Source organism: Myotis lucifugus, unplaced genomic scaffold (genome assembly GCF_000147115.1).
Source record: "Myotis lucifugus unplaced genomic scaffold, Myoluc2.0 scaffold_15, whole genome shotgun sequence".
Lineage (NCBI taxonomy): Eukaryota > Metazoa > Chordata > Mammalia > Chiroptera > Vespertilionidae > Myotis > Myotis lucifugus.
In genome coordinates this window covers 9,651,818-9,673,698 of record NW_005871063.1, presented here as the reverse complement: position 1 = coordinate 9,673,698, position 21,881 = coordinate 9,651,818, and the positions used below count along the sequence as shown (strand labels likewise).

The following is a 21,881-nucleotide window of genomic DNA, read 5'->3' as shown; positions in this document are numbered from 1 at the left end:
TTGACCAGTGTTGAACCCGGGACTCTTCAGTCTGCAGGCCGACGCTCTCTCCCTGAGCCAAACAGGCTAGGGTAAATTTTTTGCTCTTAATGTGTAGTTGGCAGACATAAAGATATATTGAGAGCAAGATGAAACAAACACAGACGTGAACTAACAGTCTGATGGCTGGAAGTCCTGCTACTATCATAAGTCACTTTACTTCCTTGAGTCTCAGTTTACCTTTTGTTAAAGGATGTGGTTGGATGAATAATGGTAATAACTAACATTTACTGAGTACTTACCATGTGCCAGGGACTATTCTAAGTTCTGATGTGAATTACCTTATTTAATTCTCACACAAACCCCATGAGGAAGATCTGGGTGATAAGCCTCATATTACATGGGAAAAACTAAACCACAGCAGTGACCTAGTTTACCAGAAGTCCTTTAGCTAGCAAGTAGCAAAGTCAAGATTCGGTATCCATGCTCTTGTCTACTCTCTTTTCTGGATGATCTACCTGCTCTCTTTAGCTGTAAAGCCTGAAGATTCTGGGTCTGAGTGGTGACCAAGAGCTACATTTTTGAGCACTTACTACATACCACACAATAGTGTCTCATTTAATCCTATCAGGAGACAGGAGCTGTTATCAACCTCAGTTTATAGATGAAACTGAAACGCAGGGAGAGGTTGAGTGGCTCGCCCAGTATTACAGCTGGTGAGTGGCAGTAGAAAGATGAGAAACCAGGCCGATCTAAGTGCCTGCCAGCTTTGCCACTATGCCCTATTGCCCAAGAATGAGTACTCAAGTATCTGAACCACAGTGTAATGTGAGTTTGGTAACATTTATTTTTGCTGACTAGAGATTGTGTGTGTGTGTGTGTGTGTGTGTGTACATACCCCCTACTGCAAACATGCATGTTCACATGTGGAAACACACTCCTAATGATTTCTTAGCTGTGTTAGATGAGGGGTTAACACTCATTCCAAGCACATACACGAGAGAAGTGAATTTATTGCAGGAGATAATGAGGCGTGAACTGGGGATGGTGGAGACTATGGCAAACAGGAAAACACAGGCCCTGACCAAAGAGGTAGCTGATCATGGACTGGGCTCAGCCAACCGCTGCCTTGCTTTTCAGTCTGGAAAATGGACTCAGTGCTGCTGCATTTTTCTAGAGAAACCGGAAGTTTAGATTTTTTAAAACCAGAAAAGTGTTTCAGAGCTGATTGTTAAATCATCATAACTAATTAAAACTATTTGAACCAATAATTTCAAACCACACTGTGAACCAATCAGAGACATTGGCAAACTGTTGTTATCACCACCATTTTTAAAGAGAAGAAAGGCCCAACCTTTGTCTTCCTGGTCCATTCTGCCCTATGAAGGGGGCATCGTGGTGGTCCTTTGCAGTGTAGAGAAAGTTGAATTATTACATGTACTTTTAAGAAATAACTGTCTTGTGTGGCTGTAAGGTAATCAGAAGGCTTGACTCTGTGGACTGTAAGGAGTCCTGGCTTCTGATTTCGGTGTGTCCTCCGCTCTGGGTCCCAGTCTGGGGACACCTGGTCCTGAATGGGGCTGTGCCGCGTGGGCTCACCTCTGGGACTTTTTCAAGCCCCCCCCCGCCCCCCCCACCCCCCTGCCGCCTTCATTCAGGCATGCCCCTGGCAAGACTGTTCAGGAGTCCCCGCATAGAGTGTGCATCTGCTATTACTGATAGGAATTTGGCCTCAGAAAAAAAAAATGGTATCCTCTTCTGAGAAATGCACGATTTCTCCGACACTCGGTTTTGGTTTCTAAACAGCCCAGGAAGTTCCTTACAGATGCTGAGTGTTTACTTTCGGGAGCAAGGTATAGGGGTGGGTCGATGACTCCCTTCTGATAAAAGTAGCTTTTCCTTTCTATCTTTTTAGCCTTCAGGCTTTCACTTTTAACTCCTTTATTACAAAGGTTCCTGAGTACCTAACTCAGCCCCTAAAACTTGTTCATTTCTAATGTCCTCTTCAATACAAAAATTCAGTCTCCCTTACTCTGCCTTTGCGATGACTGCCTATTATGTGTTGCCAGCATAACATCAAAGGGCAAACCAGGCATGGTATTCATCCCAACTGATAATAGTCCTTTAAAAACATGATTATATTCTAAATGCCCTACTTGCATAATATTATTTAAGGAAAAAAATAAGTATCAACTTGCGGTGCTAGGGTCTACATTTGTCTCGGAAATAGTATAGGCGAATGTATTTCCAGATGCTTCAAATAATGGGAAATCGCGAAAACTTGAATCAGGGTCTCTGGCCTTCCATGTGTTTCAGTTTGCATTTTGATAGCAGTTTAGAAATGTTATCGCTTGTTTTGTCACAGACATAATTCACATCTTTCTTCAGGCACTGTAAACAAGAGAAATGGTTTAATGGCCCCATAAAGGCACTCTGCTGATGGCTGAGATTAGGCCCTTTAGTAATGGATGTTGGGTGTGTGCATGTGTGAGTGGTGTGTGTGCAGCGGGGGTGGGGAGGCTTGGAAGAGGTAAATGTACTGGAAAAGGACCTGTGAGCCGCTCTGATAGAGGCAGCAGCCGTGCGTGCTGCTTTTTTTGTGTCTTGGAAGAGGATGTGACACGATTGTCCTTATTTGTAAACAAGGCTTCCCCTTTGCTTCTGGAATTTAACTGAGTACTAATTGAGGTCATGGCTCTCCATTTATCACCTGAAATGGAAGTGATGTTAACGTAAAGTGAATGCCTTTCATCTAGAGAGTGTATTCCTGACAACATATATTTACATGGAAGGCTGCATGCATTTTTCATGCCATGCTTGTATCTGGTCTTAAATAATCTAATTTATGTATACCATTTACTTTTTTTTATCTTTTTACAGAGATTTTTTAAAAAATTCACTGCTTTAGCCAAGTGAAAAAAATTTTTATAAGCACTTCAGTGTCCACAGAATGATTTGTTTTGACTTTCTTAGTTATAGTTTGCAGACAAGTGTAAAAAATTCTCCACATTATACATAACCATGTTCTAAGTACATGCCTTGAAATTCCTCAAAGCACATACATTTGTAATATTTTAGAGCCTCAATATTGTGTATGTTTCTCATCATCTTTTTTGTGTATATCCTCGTAAACTGGCTACACAAGTCCACACACTAGCTTTTGAGAGTCAGAGTAAAGAGTTAATAAAACACAATTAAATGTCCTTTGTTAGTGAATGTAGCTGTGCCCTGTCACTAGCAGATGTCACTGTACCATGCCTCCACTTCAGTGTTTTTTTTCTCCTTTTCATTCTAGACCACAACCTACAAGGATCAGCAAAGTTTCTTGGGCAAAGGGTCAGATAATAAGTATTTTAGGCACTGCTGGCACAGAGTTTCTGTCACATATCCTCCATTGATACTCAAAGAGCCCCAAGACTATCCTTAAACAAATGGGTGGGCAGTGTTCCAATAAAACTTCATTTACCAAGAGAGGTGGGAAGCCGGATTTGGCCCTGAGCTGTAGTTTGTGAACCTCCGTTCTAGAACCTTGTACAGTAGACTATTCTAAAACAGAATTTTCAAGCAGACTAGACATCTCAACATCAAAATCAGGAGACTGCCAGCAAGGTTCTGTATTCCTAGCTAGATTTGCTTTAAAAAAAACAAACAAACAAAACCTACAGATTTGATTCAGAGACCTGGTTCTGTTTAGAGAGGCAATTAAAAACGTGGTATGTTTCTCATCCCTGGATAATTGTCTTATACTCACAGAGATTGCTACTCTATTTCAATTTTATGATGAGTTGAAAGCAGAGTGAAAGGTCAGCCCTAAGACAACTTATCATTGTATTTACATTCACTGTCCACATGTAGAAAGGGGCCATCACTTGTGACATTTAGGTACCAGAGTCCAGGGGAGGCTGTAGATGCTGGAGAGCCACAAATTTCCTTCAGTGGAATCTGTCTGGTGTGAATTTTTAAATGTTGTTGGTCACAGTGACAAATTGAAAGAAGGCAGAATGCCTAAAAGCAAGAACAAATGCTCTGCGAAGTTGTTTGCATTTAGCTACAGGTGCCAAGGATGTATTATTAAGGTCATGTATACAGAAATATGCATTCATACATACAAATTAATCAAACTTAAAGAAGACTTGCCTCTATGTTTATTAGAGAAAACCTCTTTTTTAAAAAAAAACCTAAGTAAAACTCTGAACTTCTGTGAGCTCTTGATGGTAAGACTGTATCTTTACAGGTTCTCTCTCTAGTTCCATATTCACTCCCCGCCCCCTCTAGCACCTGGCACAGTATCTGGGCCATAGCAAATGCATGGATTAATGAAGAAAAGGATGGATAAAGAAGCATCTGATATAATGTTATAGTGGTGTTCATGCAAGAAATAAATCATAAGGATGTTTATTTGAATTATATGCTAAGGGTTCAAGAGTTGCAGCCAAAAGCTCAGAGCTCTTAATTCTTAACCTATTGTAAGTTCTAGGTCTTTGGTTTGACATGAAGCTTAGTTTCTTAATGCTTTAATGATATTTGCAAAATGGGGAGATGAAAATAAATATCCTTGTTTTAAATGATGAGAATAAAATGCAATAGGTAAAGATGATTGAAAATGTTATAATACTATGTAAATTTGAGGTGTTTTTTTTTTAAAGCGTCATAGCCACTGCTTTCTATCACAGTTTCAAACTCAACCACAATTCATTAAGTCAACACCCATAGTTAGACATACTATCTTCCTTAAATTTACAAGACATCCATCATCTTCACTATAGAAATATAAACTGAGCCGAGCCGGTGTTGCCTAGTGGTTGAGCATAGACCCAGGAACCAAGAGGTCATGGGTTTGATTCCAGGTCAGGGCCCATGCCCAGGTTGCAGGTTCGATTCCCAGTAGGGGGCGTGTAGGAGGCAGCCAATCGATGATGTTTCTCTATCATTGATGTTTCTCTCTCTGTCCCTCTCCCTTCCTCTCTCTAAAAAAAAAAAATACAGTAAGAAATATAAACCAAAATTTGATTCATAGATTTCATTGTTTAGTCTTTGGGCTAAACATGAACCAGTCAGCTATAACAAACATGGTCTGTTTTCATTCTAATGGTAATGGTACGAAAAAATGCTCTTGCGCCATGTCTGTTTAGGAAATTATTTTGCTATGTGCAAATTTAAAAATACATGATCTTCATCTGTCTTTTTAGGTGTTTAAATGTGACTTAATATCTGTCTACCCGCAACCAGAGATGTGGTCCTATACCAGCACTGTTGCGCTTGGAAAGCGCAGGGCAGGTCTCTGCTCCGGGGGAATGAGGACAGGATTGTGCCTCCGTCCTAAAATGTCAGCGGAAATAAATGGGAGCAAGATGATGCCTCATAGTTCATAAATCTAAAACCGAAACAGTTACTGATTTAACAAATAGTTTGCGATGAATACCATAACCCCAAGTAAATGTTTTGAATTAAGAAGTGGTTAAGTTTATTTTGGAAGTGCATTTTTAAAAGCCCTGGTATTCTGGCGCTCTTAGATTTAACCATTAGGAGAACACAGTCATCACTAGTCAGCCTTAAGATGTGGTTTTAAAGGTCCAGCAGCCATCAAAGGGAAATGCAAGAGGCAGCTCTCCAGTGCTCTTTCTGCTTCTTTCTCATAAAGATCTCACTGGCCAGAGGAGTTGTGGGTCATTCAAGTTTGCTTGGAAACATGTTTGAGGGATGCCTGAGGAAGGCTGCCTAGATAAATGATCTGAACAGTCTGAAGTCAGGGATCCAGACGTAATGGAACATCCCTTTGAACCGTCACTTCTTTGTAAATGAAATGAAGGAGTTAACTCCCTTGATTTGATACACTTGAAGAAGGAAAGATTCACTTTAATTAAGACTACAAACAATGCAGATGCCGGGAGCTCTGTGTTCCAGACCCAGCACGGACGGTACAGTAAGCGAAATGAAATGTCTAGCAGCCTCGGCAGCAGGCTGGAGCCGTGTTCAGCGCAAGTTAATTTAATTAGTGTTGATCATGACTCCAGATGATGGTGATTTGATAAGGAATAATTTAGTACTTAACAGCCTTTTACATGCACCAACTCCATGTGGGAAGGTAAAGCAAATTGCACAAAATGAATGTGCTGCTTTGCCTTGTGCCCGTGCCAGTGAGCTGGAAAACTGCCTGTTAGCAGACGCTCAGGCTCTCAGTCCCGTGATGAAATACCCAACACACGCTCAGCTCGGCCGCCTTTCGTGGGAGTCTCTATACTACCCTTATTTCAGAATAAATAAGTCACTTTTGTGATACAGACTCTCCAGGGAGCAGGAAAGTGACAACAAGGACAGTAAAGTAGCGTGTGGTCCTTGTGTAAAATGTTGAAGTTCTTTAGGGTGGCTTCTCTTTGTTTTTCTCACACGCAGCAATTAAAAAAAAAAATCCTAGCCAACTCAAATTCATTGGATTACTTCTTTGGCTTACGATTAGAAAAATAGAATCACAGTTCCAAGAGCCCACAATGATTAAGAGGCCCACACACGTTGAATGTGTTATCCAGAGGGTAGGGAAACCCTCAAGTTCCGGAAGTAGAGAACCTGTGAGAATTCTTGAGTGTTGGCATCTAACGAAAAGGAAGACATTGTTTTTGTTTTTGTTTAAGTCTTTTCAAGTACTGGACCCATTTCAGTGCCGCTCACACTGGATCCAGGTGGCGTCGAGTATCACAACGGGTTTGAAGTTAACCCAGTTATGACAATCGCCTAGAAATTTTGTAACCTACGGAAGCCTGATATATATCCTAGCCTCGGTGAATCAGAACTTCTGGGAATGGTACATTAGTTTGCTAGGGCTGCCATAACAAACTACCATCAACTGGGTGGCTTAAACAACGCCCGTATATTGTTTCAGAGTTCTAGAGGCGAGAAGTCTGAGGTGGAGGTGTGGGCAGGGTCCTGGGTGCTGTGAGAGAGTCTATTCTGGACCTTTCTCCTAGCTCGTGGTGGTTTGCTGCCAATCTCTTGGCATTCCTTGGCTTGGAGAAGCATCAATCCCTGAACTCTGCCTTCATCTTCATATGGTGTTCTCCTGTGAGTGTGTCTGTATTCTAATTCCCCCTTTTTGTAAGGACATCGATCGTATTGGATTAGATCTCACCCTAATGACCTCATCTTCATTTATCTACCGAATAAGGGCACAGGTGAGGTACTAGGGTTAGGACTTCAGTATATGAATTTTTAGGGGAATACAATTCAACCTATAATATGGAGTCTGGAAATCTTTGTTTTGCGTTATTTGTTTTTTTTGTGTGTGTGTTACCTGGGTAATTAGATTGTTGGCCAGATTTGGGATTCTGAGTGTATGTATCAACTTGCCTCTGATAGCACTTGGTGGTGGCGGAGGGGGCGGGGAAGGGGCGGGCGGGGAATCCTTATATCCTTTCTTCTAAAGTCAATTATGGAGGTGCCTGAAAGCTTCTGAAAGCCCTAGAGCTCAAGACAAGACAGTGGGATGATCACCACCAAGATGCTTCTAGTTTGATACTATTGGGCATTTTGATAGGAGGCTACTGTCATGCTAGCAACCACGCCTGATGGTGCCCCAAACTTGTCATTCCTCCCCTTCCTCATCAGGAATTATCTATCCTGTGCATTGAAGCACATCCTCAGGTGTCTGCTGAAACAGGAAGCCAGGTGCATTGAAATAGCTTCATTTGTATAGCATTGCTTGATGCCCCTCACATTTTTAAGCTTTTTGTTGAGATATGCACTTATTGTAATTTTGCAGATGTATATTATCAAATAAGCACCATACAGAGCAAGATATAAAATATTTCCAGCACTGTAACAGGTGCCCTTTCCATTCTCATGTCTATTTTTTCTCTTTTTACCAATTTTCCACGTATACTAAAACTTCAGTTGTCTGACAGGATCTCTCATAGGTAATTTTAATATTTCATATAAAAGAATAAAAAATATGTGGTGTTAAGAATTGTTTTTAAAGCTATGGTTTCCTTCAAATATACATGTCTGCTAGCCTTCATATTTTATGTGATCTTTGTATTTGTATAAAACAATGAATATAAGCATCGCCATATGTTGTCATATGAAGAAAGAGAAAACGTGATCGAGAATAATTGTTTTATGGTGGATTACAAATGACAAATAACTGTCACATATTTTTCACATGTCATCCTCACAATTCTGGTAAGTAGATAGGCAGACACTTTATCTCTATTTTACAGATGAACATTCCCTTCAAAGATGTGGAGATTTTTGCCCCAATTATCACCGATTTCCAGTGGACCTGCACCTAAATTTTCTTTCTCATAGTTGCCATTCTACTAAACCATTACTAATGATGGATTTGAGCTATTTTCCTTTCAATAATGCTTAAAATTATGTTTCAGTCTTCAGTTAATTCTTTTGTATTTTTTATGTTCCAGTCTTCAGTTAATTCCTTCCTATTTTTTTTCCTGTTTTAATCCTTGGAAACCTTCCTGAACTGTTTTCAAAACATACTTTCTGAAAGCAGAGCTTTTAAAATTAATATCAGCTAAGCAAATTACAAGTGATTCCCTTAAAGCGAGGAGAGTTCAAGCATGAACTTTGTTAGACAATAAACAGAAAAGGAGGATACAGAGATTCTCCAGAATCTTCTTCGGTGAAATTAATGAAATGTGACTTTTCTTTTCTAGGGCAGTTAATATGTAATGTTAGTGACATTTTAACCAAGAGAAGTAGAGCAGGTTAATACACTTAATTCTTAACTGCATTTCATTTTTGTATTTTTGTTTTGTTTTGTTTTCTAGTGGCTTTTCATGGCTTACCACTGAAAATCAAGAAAGAACCCCACAGTCCATGTTCAGAACTCGGCTCAGCCTGCAGTCAAGAACACCCCTTTAAATTCAGCTATGGAGAAAAGTGCCTGTACAATGTCAGGTAAAGCAATCAGGTGTATATATAGGATGGTGGTTCTTATCGAAACAAAAAGTCCAGAACCTAATATAATATCTCAAGTCAACTTTTATGAGTCATCTCGTCAGCATATAACAAGCTAATTAGGTAATGTGTTTAGAAGAACGCCAAAAAAACATTTACTATCCAGTCACACACTTTCAGAATAATTTTAAAGCAATGATTTTCATCCACATTATTGGTTGCTTTTCCTACTCAGTGATGTATCCTGGGTGGGAAAAGAGGGTCTTACTTGGCCTAAGCAGCTATTGAAAGTTCTTATTAGAATGAGTACATTATGCACTTTAGATAGAGTTTGTAGAAAAAAAAGAAACATTTGGCGTGTCTCAGCAGTACATTAGTTATCTGACAGGCTTTGCAGATGATCTATAAGATGTGTTTATGGACAATTGTAATAAAGTTAGAATTTTATAAGGCTTAGCAGAGGCTATTATCTATTAAAAAGCCACTTGTTCCTTCTGTTGATAATAAAGGGTGGAGCAATAAAAGTACATTGTTCATTTGTTAGAAAATTTGATAACATACATGTTCATTAAAAACCCTTCATAGTAAATTGCATTCTGCTACTTTTCATATTGGCCTCTAATTGCATAAGGAAGAAGTTGGCTCTGTGTATTGAGTATTATTACTCTCAATTATAGTAGAAACTTGGTTCTTAAAAGGAGTTAGGCTGGAAACTTAAAAAATGATTATAAATATTTGCAGTTTTATAAGTTAGGTTGATTCAAGTTCATAATACGTTATGATCTAAATGGATCTTACATTTTCCTATATGTTTACTACTTATACTCTACACCAGGGTATATAAGATTCAAGAAACTTAGATTTGTGTAATCGCTCAGCAGCTGACCAATGCTTACATATTCTATTACTATTTATGCTTGCACACTCAAACTTGTCTTTTATATCTGCTTTTCTAGGAGAGTTACCAGAGCCTGAAATTATGAACCCGTTCAATTACAACTACAAAGCTGTTATAAAAAAAGATGTCCTGTTGAAGCTAACTATTAAAGCATACTCAGTTTAGATAAAACAATATTGATCCGAGTTTCATTTTATAGTGTTTCTCATGTTTATATTTTTTCAAGAGTGTTATGTAGTCACAGAATAATTATTTAACATATTGAAGAATGTTTAATTAATGAGCCAAAAAGATATAGAATTGTCATTGAATTTCAGCATTGATCAGAAGTGTGTCTATGAAATAACCACTGCTTAATATGGTATATCTAATATCCATAAATCAACAGTAGAGGAATTGCCTGACTATTTTGAGGTTCTTCCTGGGGACCAATAATTCCCACAGGGATTATGGATTAAATTCTGGTACTTCCTTCTATATACAAACTGTAAATATAACATTTCATGGGGGGGAAAGTAATATCCTAGAACAAAGGATATATCATTTTTTCTTTTTACATGGGAAAGAGTTAGGTGAACCATTTTATAAAAGTAGATTCTCATTTAGAAATATTGGTAAAGAAAACAAGTAGAACTGAACATAATGAGTACCATTAGCTGTACTTTAAGGCATGTACAGACTTAAACAGCACATACTACTTTGCTTCTGAAAAGTATTTTTACATTTGGATGTAATTCTCTTGTATAGATGAAGCAACAGAACAAATTATTTCATAAATCAATGCTAAAAGAAATGTTTTTGTTTTAAAATAAAAATATGTATTGATAAATTCTTTTTGTTACAAGGAAATACAGTATTTTAACCTGGAAATATCTTCTTAATTTGGAAATATAAGTAAAATTTGTTTTTAGTAAAATACTTTTTAGATCACAAACATTAGTTAGATCATATCCTTTAAAGGCATACATAGGAAAATCAACTGAAATTCATAAACAAGCTTACTCATTTTATTCCTTTGCAAGTGTTTAGAAGTTAGATTATGACAATAGAATGTTATTCCTAAGAACGTCATTTTGTTTTTATACTCTAAGAAAGTTTAAATATATCAGAGAGATTTTAATTTGCTCCATTAATCTTTATTATCCCATATGAGGAAGTTAATAGCAAGCATCATTTATTTTATATAAAAAATGAAAATAAGCCAAAGCATTGCCTTCTTAAAATTCTACCACAAATAAAGTCAAGCCAGGTATGGTCTCCATCTTATTAAACTGATGTTCTTGTTCTGAAATCTAATGTAATAAGAAGAATTATAATATCAGGGTAATTTAATGAAGTAGAAAAGATCTATGAAACTTGCTCCAAGAGACATATCAAGAATAGATGGAAATTATGCCACTGCTTTCATAGATAGTGCTTTTCCTCATATTAAGTTGTTTGTATATATATTAAACATATACATTTTATATGTATGCTGTTACCAATTTATTACTTATTCTGTTTTCTGTTAAAGTGTGTTCCAGTTTTGAAGATTACATGTTCTAGAATTACAAACACCAAAAGACATGAAATTCTAACTCCTTTATGACTTACGCCTAAAACGTTTTGTTGTTTCCTTAGGTTGGAATTTTTTTTAAATTTCTCCAAAGAAACAAATATTCTCTCTTTTTTTTCTTATGCCTTGGGTAGTGCCTATGATCAGAAGCCACAAGTGGGAATGAGGCCCTCCAACCCCCCGACCCCATCCAGCACTCCAGTGTCCCCACTACATCATGCATCTCCAAACTCAACTCACACTCCGAAACCTGACCACGCCTTCCCAGCTCACCTCCCTCCATCACAGTCCATGCAAGACAGCAGATACCCCATGGATCACAGGTATATTGAACATACTGTTCTTGTCAAAGTTGTTTTTAGTATTCGTGGAAGAGCCTCTGTTACCAATTCCTAAGACCTATAGTAGATTTAGGGTGAACATATTAATTTTGCGCATCTGGGCAAAATATTTTTAGAAAGAGCTTGCCTCTCTATAGTTATAAATAATTTGTGAAGAAGGTCACTTATAAAGAGTCCTTTTATAAATATTTAAATTTGTTGCAAAAATGGAAAATTAATCTATGTACTGACATTTGAACACCTCCCCTTTGCTTTGCCTGAATTAAATTGCTTCACTTACACTTTAAATCAGATCATGGCATTTTTTTTATGAGCATATGTGTGTACTTGTTCTATAAAGTTAGGAGACTAATTTTAGTAGGTGGCTTATGGAATTAGGTTCTTTACCTTAGTTTGGATAGCGTAGCTGTACACAGTTTTGCAGAGCAGAACTTATTTGATTAAATCATTTTCCATACTTTCCATGTTATGAATATTTAATGCCAGTAGACACACGACCCTGGACACTGAGAATGTAAAGTTACAGAGATAGAGGTCAAATTATTATTACTTAGAAAGGAGAAAGCAAGGACCAGAGCATGGAACTAGGAAGAATGCTATGGTAGATTATTCCTGACTCCTAGAGATGAGTAAATTTACATTTGAATAAAATGTTAGGAGACTTTTAAAGGTCTTAATACAACTTAAAACACAGGTTGATTATGTACCTCATTTTTCCTTCCCCTTCTACCTTGTACTTGTTTAGAGCCAGTGGTATGCTGGTAAATATTGAACAACAGGCTCTATGGGAGAAAACCCAAGAGACCTGATCTGTAGGCATTTGATACAAATATTCCCCCATGGCTGACTGCAAGCTATCAATGTGACAACCTTGACTGTAGAATTGGAAAGAGAGGCGCAGTAGCACTCCATTTTATAGTATTTCTACCATATAGATGCTCTAGTCATAACCTCATTAACAAAATTAATAGTAACACTATTAATTAGGGAGTAATGAGGTTTGAATATTAATAGCCTTGTACGGTAATTTTTAAAAAAATATAAATTTACATAATTTACTTTATAATGGCTGTCTTTAACAGTTGACTTACAGAATTTCTGAAAATGTAATAATAAGCCAGGACAAACTGGCTCTGACACCATTAGGAAAATAACTCAGCCAAAGTCATCCTCTGTATCAGCAGATGTGCAATGCGCTGAAAAGAAGGGAATACTCAGATGTGCTTTTTCTAGGTTATTTAAACCAACTCAGTCTCACATTCAGTCACACTGTTGGTGTGAAGGGCTCAGATGAAAGCATTCTTTCCAATGCGAAACTAAGCAGCATCGTTTCTACCTTTGTTTCCATCACGCAGCCCTCTCTTGCTTTAGTTACCAAATGCTCCCGGTGATCTTTGCCTTCTCACCCGATAGACTTGAGACCTCGTCAGAGCGCAGTGGTATGTGCATCTGTGTAAACAGTTTCGTAAATACAGATGAAAGAAATCCCACTGCAGGGTGGGCCATTAAACAGATGCACATTGTGCAGGGCTCAGAGGGAAAAAGAAGCCAGTTGTATTTTGTCCACTTCTGATGACTTCCCAGAATTCTCCATACCTGAGTCTCTCACGCTCCAAACGAGTGCCAGAATTCTAGGTTGTAGAGTTGGCTCTTTGTGCAGAAAAGCTATTTCTATGGAAGGTGACTGGTGAACAAGCAGTGTGCCTGTTTTCAGGTGACCTAACTTGAAATGCTTTAGCCAAATCCATTTGAGTTTCTCTACTTGAAGTCAAATACCTGAGACTGAGAACAGCCGGTCCGGAACTACCAGAGGGAAGCTCAGGGTCTTTTCCCACTGCCCCCCATCGTGTTTTGAGGACAGTACCAGCTGGCCAATCCCAGGAAAATCTCTGAAGCCGTATGTTTCTGAGGAGGATTTCTTGGAGGGCTCGAGCCAACAAATGACAGTCCCTCAGTTATAAATGGCAACTTTTCTCTGGGAACAGATCCTTTCCCCAAATAGCCCCCTCCAGCCTGGGCACCTCGCCTCACTCTGGGCTGCCCCCCGCGTTCTTTGCATGGCTCATTCGCCTCTTCAGGTCAGCCCTTTGGCTCTTTTTTCTGAACCCGCTGCGAAGGAGCCTGGTCTCTCTTCTCGCTCTTTCCCACCCGTTAGAGACTGTTTTCCTTTATCCAAGAGTTCCTCACCATGTTGCCCTTACCTGTTAACACTCTTCCAGAAGCTTCTTGAGTCACCTTCTCTTTATAGTAGGTCAGCTGCTCATAAGAATGACATGTCAACGTAAGAAACATTCGAACCTGTGAAGGATTTTTGTGAGTTTGAGCCAAACTGTCCAGAATTGCCAGGAAGTGAAATCTCTGAGATCATGCTTGGAGAGTGGCAGTTTTACACCTTATTTTATACATTGCAATCAAAAGAGATGATGCAAGTGAGTTATGTCAAATCCACTGGTGATAGACTAGGGAGGTGGGAGGAAGCAACGCGGAGGGGGAGAGTGGAATTGGATGAAAAGTAAAATGATAGACAATACATCTTTTACATAGATGGGTACAGGAGAGTTACGTCAACAATGAACATGATAAAACAAAGATAAGTTATGGTCTTGGCCCTGGTATATTGGTTGTGCCCTGAGGGGTCTGGAAAAGGAGAGTTACCCTGACATTCCCAAGGAATGTTATCATATATGCAAAAGACAATAGACAGGCTTAGTTAAGGTAAAGATTGACCTTTGTCAGGGAAGATACCGACTTATGACATGACTACCCACCATAAACTGCTTTTAGTTTAAAAAGTTTTATTTCCAGGCCACCCTTTAGGGCTCTGAGTTTGCAAGACCTGCATGCAGACCTTCCCTGAGCTAGTCAGTTAGCATGTGGCCCCTTTGCATCCCCAGGCACCACTAACTGGTAGCTACCTCCCTATGAAGCATGCGTATGATAGAAGACGTGGTCCTCGGAATGTACCAACTGGAATCAGGTTCATTCCTAAAAATAAATGGCTTGATTCCGTACAAAGCTTTTAGCACAAGTGTTATTAACTTCCTTTCAAGGCTTCCCGGGTGAGCTGGGTTCTTATTTTAACTTCAAGTTACAATTTTCTGATTCACTCCTTGACAGTTCTTAATGATAATTTCTGTTTCTTTTTTTTTTGACTAATGAAATAAGCAAGGAAAGGGAAATGAGTGCATTGCCAGTCAGCCTCATGGTTTTTGCAATATTGGAGTTTCTCAGTTTATTTTCTGTAGGTGTAGGTGGGATTCTGGTACTTACTAGGGTTCAGGCTTCTTAGAAATGCTAAAGCAACTGCTTTGTAATTCTTTAGCTTTTACCTTATTTTCATTTAACGTTACCAAAATTAAATGTTAACTTTCCAAATTAAAGTCTCTAAAATGCTTTTAGTGGAGTGAGGGGGGAAGAAGAGAGTTATTTAATAGGCTTCTATTTGCTCATAGTAATGTTGGGTAGGTTATTTTTAAGCACTCCTGGGCATTTTTAGAGCACTTTTAAATCTTTAATTAATCCACATCTTTGTGGTGGGTCAATGATATTATGGATGTGGTACACGGAACTGACCGAGCACAAGATTAGCCAATCGTTATAGAGTTTACCAAGCAGGAAGGAGCGGAGACTCACTCTCAGCCTCCTTCTAAGACCTCCAAACTTCTTCAGGGTCTAACAGCACAACCAGTACTCAACCTATGCAATGCACCACGCTATTTCCGTCTTTGGAGCTCTGCTGTATATTGTATGCTTATCTTGATCAACTTGAGATTTCATTAGAAGTTATTAGAAGCCAATGTGTTGTGTTACTGTTTGATAGTAAAGAGATGGTCTTTTAAAAATAAGCTTGGTTTAGTCTCTACATGGTCTAGTTTTATTTACCAGTAGATATAGTATTCTTTAGGACATAGTTGAAGATTTAAGAGCCCTGCCCACTTGAGAAGACAGTCATTCCTCTTTTGCTTCCTCAGTAACTGAGGGAGGAGGAAGGAAAACCAGTAGGTAGCTTTTTATTTGGTTGCTTCTGTTTGTTTGTGGACTAGTTAGGTAACAGAATTAAAAGGTAGAGGATGTAGTTTGAGATCAGATTCTTTAAATTTTTCCTGTTTTTCCCTAGTATATAATTATTTGAGGCCCTCTTAATATGAAAATCTGGTAAATGATCCAATTGATTTAGGATTGGGTATTTTTATTCTAAGGGTATGTATTTTCTCAAAGTAATAAACTGTTCTCCTAGGCCTACTCAGAGCACACTTTTAACGTATTGTATTGTACCAAAATGATGCTGATAGTGACTAATTAGAAGGGGAGCACTTGTAATATTAAGATTAAAAAGCACAGTGCTACTGACCCAGGAGGGAGAAATGAAGTAATTATTAAACATTTATGCCTTAGATCAGTTGGTATCATGTTCATTATACAGTTAAAAAATTGGGCAGTATTTTAAAGAGCATTTCTTCTTATTGTTTTATTTGAAACATGCTCTCTGATTTCCCAGGTTTCGCCGCCAGCTTTCTGAACCCTGTAATTCCTTTCCTCCTTTGCCAACAATGCCAAGGGACGGACGTCCTATGTACCAACGGCAGATGTCTGAGCCCAACATCCCCTTCCCACCTCAAGGCTTTAAGCAGGAGTACCACGACCCAGTGTATGAACACAACACCATGGTTGGTGGCGCACCCAGCCAAAGCTTCCCCCCACCTCTGATGATTAAACAGGAACCCAGAGATTTTGCATATGATTCAGGTAGGCCCATGTTTTACGTTACATTTAAGACACATTTTCACTGGCTTGCTCCTTGGAGTAGTGTTGGCATCAGACTGGGTGGCTCCTGACTATTTCTGGGTGGGATCTTCCTGATTTTACCACTTCTTTGAATCTTTATATGTGAAGGGTGGGGCTATCAAACCATTTTGTCATGAACTGATGGTTGAAATAGTGTCTAGATGTGAAACCAGTACGAAGAAGAGTACAGTTTGTAAAATTAGACACATTCTCAGTCCAAGAGAGTAAGTAACCTTGTAATTCTTTTCTGGATTCTGGGCTTCTTTTCTGTTTGCTACTCAAGCACTATCTAGTTAACAGTGTTTACCGAGAGTAATGTTCTGCACTGGGTCACTTATTGCTTATAGCTTTTTGTTTGTTTTTTCCTTTATTGGTGGCAAGATTCCAAGGGTCCAGAATGAAAGATTCTTGCATGCTAGGAGAGGAATACAGAAATACAGATTTCTGATTGATTCACAGAGCTTAGCTTTAGTCTTCCTGAAGCAGAAAGACCCTACAAAGTAGTATATCAAGATAGAGAAGGGGTTTTCCTAAAAATAAGGAGCTTTTAAATCTTTTGCAGATGTTAACCACTAAATTTGACCTTGAGACTTTAGAAGGATTACTTAACTCATTTGTGTGTAGTTTCTCCTCGAAATCAGGACATCTGCTTTTCAGACATCTCAGGAACTTTTTAAAAAAAGTATAAAATAAAGGCCATTGCTTATATGAATTTGCAAGATATTATTAACATTGAAACATGGTCATTAGATGGTTGTGGACTTGGAAGTGTTTGAAAACAAAATAATTTCCTTTTGTTAGGATGCTAAATTATGGAGGTTCTTTATGAAGGAACGATTGCTTCTCTAGGAATAATTGCTGAGTTTTTCTCAGTTCTGTTCAAGGAAAGAACATTGTGTCTGAGGTCTTGAGTTTCCAACTTGCATAAAACCACTTGCTTTGTTATAAACTACCCTAAAAGCTTGGCAAGAGGGAGCCCTATAACGGAGAATCTCCCCCTGGCCTCTGGCCACCCTTTCTCATTGAGCAAGAAACTCAAAAAGAAACTTAACAAGAGGAACTGCCCACTCAGAGGCCATGCCTCCATTTCCCGGCAGTGCACCAGCTACCCAAGACCCATGAATTCTCTGCCCATCAGCCCTCCCAGGCCTAGTTTTCTGAGGGCAGAGCACAGTGCTCCTGTGTGTAGCCCTGAGTCTAAGGAGGTGGCCAAAAGGCAGCTGTTTGTAGGGGGATGAAGATGGAGCTTGGGTTAGCCCTTATGTTTACATGTGAGGCCCCATGGTGTTTGTTGCAAAATGTGGGCTTGAATAGGAAGAGAAGCAAGAAGTGGGGTGAGTTGGAGGTCTGAAGACTGGAAGCTGGCTCCAAATCATCCTATTCTAGGGCTAATCTTAGACATTTCCCCAAGTTTCAGGTTTAACCTAGCTTTCCAGGTTGTAATGGTCGTATATTTTCAAAGAATGAGAGGAGATAAATACGCTTAATTACTTATCAGTTTATTTGGTTCAGTTATTTTAAAAAATTAAACATATGGTGGGAAGGCTTTTATTTGAATTCTTGCCCAGACCTTATAATTTGGAGAATATCCCGAAATGTACCATAATGTGTTCAGTTTAGAACCTTTCTTATTTGTCCATGCTTTATGTCCATAATTAAGAACTCTGCGATACAATGGATTTTATTACAGATAGGATTCATTTTTCTCTGTAAATTTCAAATCCTGTTAACTGATGTTATCTTTATTTCAAATGACATTTTAATTTGCTGCATAGTTTTTGAATTCACCATGGTTTCCAGAAATTTTACGTGGAAATCATATAAAATAGCTCAAATAAATGGTTCAAAAGCACTGTAGAGCATAACATTGAAAAGTTTCTTTGTGTGTTATAGATTGTGGTGTTGTTGTTGTTTTGTATAATCCTAGCAAGGTTAACACTGAAACAATTTTCTTGATTTTGTGGAGGTTATATATAGTATATGTAACATGGTGTTGAGAAGATGTGAACCAAACAAGGAAATAATTTAAATAATCCAAAGAGGGCAAAAATAGGAGCTGGTGCTATAAGGTTTAATTGCATTACTTATGGGCCATACATATATGAACTTCAGAGTTAGTCACTGTCTGACTCTCAAAGCACAGATTTAGTCACTTATAATCTAAAAAGCATAGTCCATGCCTTAGCTCAGATTGTTATACTAAATAAAATGCCATCAACTGGGAAGCTTAAACAACAGACATCTATTTCTCACAGTTCTGCAGTCTGGGAAGTGCAAGGTCAAGATGCCAGCAGATTTGGTTCCTGGTGAGGGCCCTCTTCCTGGCTTGCAGATGGCCGCTTTCTCACTGTGTCCTCACATGGCGAAGAGAGACAGTGAGTGAGCTCTGGTCTCTCTTCCTCTTCTCGTAAGAACACCAGTCCCACCATGGGCACCTACCTGAAGAGCTAATGTAACTAATTACCATCCGTTGGCCACACCTCAAAATACTACCCATGGGGCACTATGGCTTTTATAATGGACTAGAGGCCCGATGCACAAAAATTTGTGCACTCGGGGGAGAGAGGGGGTCCCTCAGCCCAGCCTGTGCCCTCTCACACGACCTGCTGGCTTAGGCCCGCTCCCGGGTGGCAGAGGGCAGGCCCAATCCCTAGGTGCAGCCCCTTGTCATGCACAGAGCAGGGCGGATCGGGAGGTTGCAATGCCACCCCTAGTCACACTCAGGGTAGGGCCGATTGGGGGGTTGGGGCACCGCCCCCTGTCACACTCCAGGCAGGGTCGATAGGGAGGTTGCGGCGCCACCCCCTGTCACGCACAGAGCAGGGCCTATCAGGGGGTAGGGGCGCTGCCCCCTGTCATGCACAGAGCAGGGCCAATAGGGGAGTTGGGGCACCGCCCCCATCACACACAGAGCAGGGCTGATCAGGGGGTTGGGGCGCCGCCACTGTCACACTCAGGGCAGAGCCGATAGGGAGGTTATGGCTCTACCCCATCACACACAGAGCAGGGCCCGTGGGGAGGGGGGTTGGGGCGCCGCACCCTGTCACACACAGAGCAGGCCCATGGGGGGGTTGGGGTGCTGCACCCTGTCACACACAGAGCCACAGGGTGGTCAGGGGTTTGGGGAACTCCCCCCTATCAGGCACAGGGCAGGGCTGATCAGGGGGTTGGGGCGCCTTCCCCTGTCATGAACAGAGCAGGGCAGATAGGGAGGTTGTGGCCCCGCCCCCTGTCACACACAGAGCCGCAGGGCGATCAGGGGGCTTGGTCACTGCCCCCTGTCACGCTGATCCCGGTGCCGGGAGGCCTCGCTGCTCTGCTGATCCCGGTGCTGGGAGGCATATTACCCTTTTACTATATAGGATAGAGGCCTGGTGCACGGGTGGGGGCCGGCTGGTTTGCCCTGAAGGGTGTCCTGGATCAGGGTGGGGGTCCCCACTGGGGTGCCTGGCCAGCCTGGATGAGGGGATGATGGCTGTTTGCAGCTGGTCACACCCCCTTCAGGGTGGGGGTCCCCACTGGGGTGCCTGGCCAGCCTGGATGAGAGGATGATGGGTGTTTGCAGCTGGTCACACCCCCTTCAGGGTGGGGGTCCCCACTGGGGTGCCTGGCCAGTCTGGGTGAGGGGCTGAGGGCCGTTTTCAGGCTGGCGGATGACTGAAGCTCCCAACCGCTCCTTTTTTTCTTTTTTTTTCTTTTTTTTATTCTGGGCCAGCTTTAGCTCTGAGGCTTGGCTCCAGCTCTGAGGCCTCAGCTGCTGAAAGCAGGTTTCTGGCCTTTGTTTACCTTCTGTATTTGAAACAATGTTGCAGTCCGGCTGGCTGAAGCCTGGCTGAATAAAGCAGGTTTCTGGGGTTTTGTTTAGCTTCTATATTTGCAACATAGTTGCTTAGAGTTGCAGCTGAGAGGCCGGCAAGGCAGGCGGGGAACCTGGCTTCCTCCATCACTGAAGCAAGCAAGCCTCCTGTTCGCTTCAGTGCATGGCTGCCGGCTGCCATCTTGGTTGGCAGTTAATTTGCATATCTCACTGATTAGCCAATAGGAAGGGTAGCAGATGTATGGCTAATTACCATGTTTCTCTTTTATTAGATAGAATTGTGGAGGACACAATGATTCAGTCCATAACAGTATCCTATTTTAAAGATACCTAGGGTATCTCTTGTAAGTAGACCATACACCTTGTAAATTACAGGTAAAATATCTGTTTAATATTTGAGAAGCAGTTAATTTATGTTACTTTCTCCCCCTCTAAGTTACATTTCCAATTGCTAAACTACAACACCTTTGAATTCTAATTGCAACATTGCCAATAGGATACAGTTGTGTTTGGCTTGAAGCATTGACTAGCAAGGGTTTATCTTCTGGATATGCTCTAAAAAGAACTGTAGCAGCAGTGTAACCAGAGCCGATGAAAAATTAATCGGTGGGCATCAAAGTATTCCACTGGCTACGGAATTGCTGCAAGTAAGTTGACACATCTGTATATTTCATACATTACAGTCAATAAGTATGATGTCCAGATATTTGTTTTGCTGTCAGTAGTTCTTCCGTCCTTGCAGAGAACACATTAAATGACCTTTATAGGAAATCTAACGTATTTATCCCTGAACCATTGATTTCTTGGTCCACTTACTGATGGTGAACACATACACATTAGAAAATATTTTATGTGATTTACAAACAATGTAAAAAATGGTTCATAGTCAATTTACTCAGGGTCTATGATCAAAGGATATCTTTTCAGAAGGCCTCTAGAACTCTTTATTGCTTAATTCAAAATAACGTAAATGTTGTGAATATGAAGTAAGCTTTACAAGTGAAAAGGCTGCATGATTATACTTCTAATAAAGCCTGACATTAATTATGACATGGGAAATGGAAGGTCTATTAGTTATAATTGTAATTACAGGAGCGCAATTTCAACAGCAGAGTATTTAAGCTAAAAAATGCACAATAGTAGAGTAGAAATTTTTATTCAGGAGAAAAGAGAAAAGCTTGGAGCAGAAGACACTGAGGGGATAAGCAATTGATATTTAGGGCCAATTTGGTGAACCAGTACAATGTGATCATGATTATATTATATTAAATTCTAAATAGTCCGATTACATCTATTATTGTTTTCCTTCTCTTAATCTCTATTTGAATGGTGCTGCACAAAGCAATATACAAGCTTATGGTTGGTTGGTTTTTTCTGAATCGTACATGATTTTCTCTTTCTTCCTCTATGGCCAAATAGTGGAATATACACTGAGTGCCTCATTCGGCGTGGCTTATGCAGTACCCATTTTCATAGAATCAGAGTTATTTTCCCATTTTCATGCTTATCTATGAGGCTTTGCTGGTTCGAATACCCACTGAGACAGATATTTTAGATATTTCATCACAACATTTTGTTAGAGTTGTTTTAGTTGATTGT

General features: G+C 40.0%; 1 protein-coding gene across 3 annotated transcripts in view; it reads left to right on the top strand.

Annotated features, from left to right (window-relative positions):
• Window positions 1-21,881, top strand: part of ETV1 (ETS variant 1) — an 86,156-nt gene that overhangs the window by 35,125 nt on the left and 29,150 nt on the right. For all 3 annotated transcript variants that reach the window (XM_014452451.2, XM_014452452.2, XM_014452460.2), the window contains 3 exons: window positions 8,757-8,886; window positions 11,474-11,662; window positions 16,179-16,426. In XM_014452451.2, coding sequence (XP_014307937.1) covers window positions 8,757-8,886; window positions 11,474-11,662; window positions 16,179-16,426 — 567 coding nt within the window. The remainder of the gene's footprint in view (window positions 1-8,756; window positions 8,887-11,473; window positions 11,663-16,178; window positions 16,427-21,881) is intronic.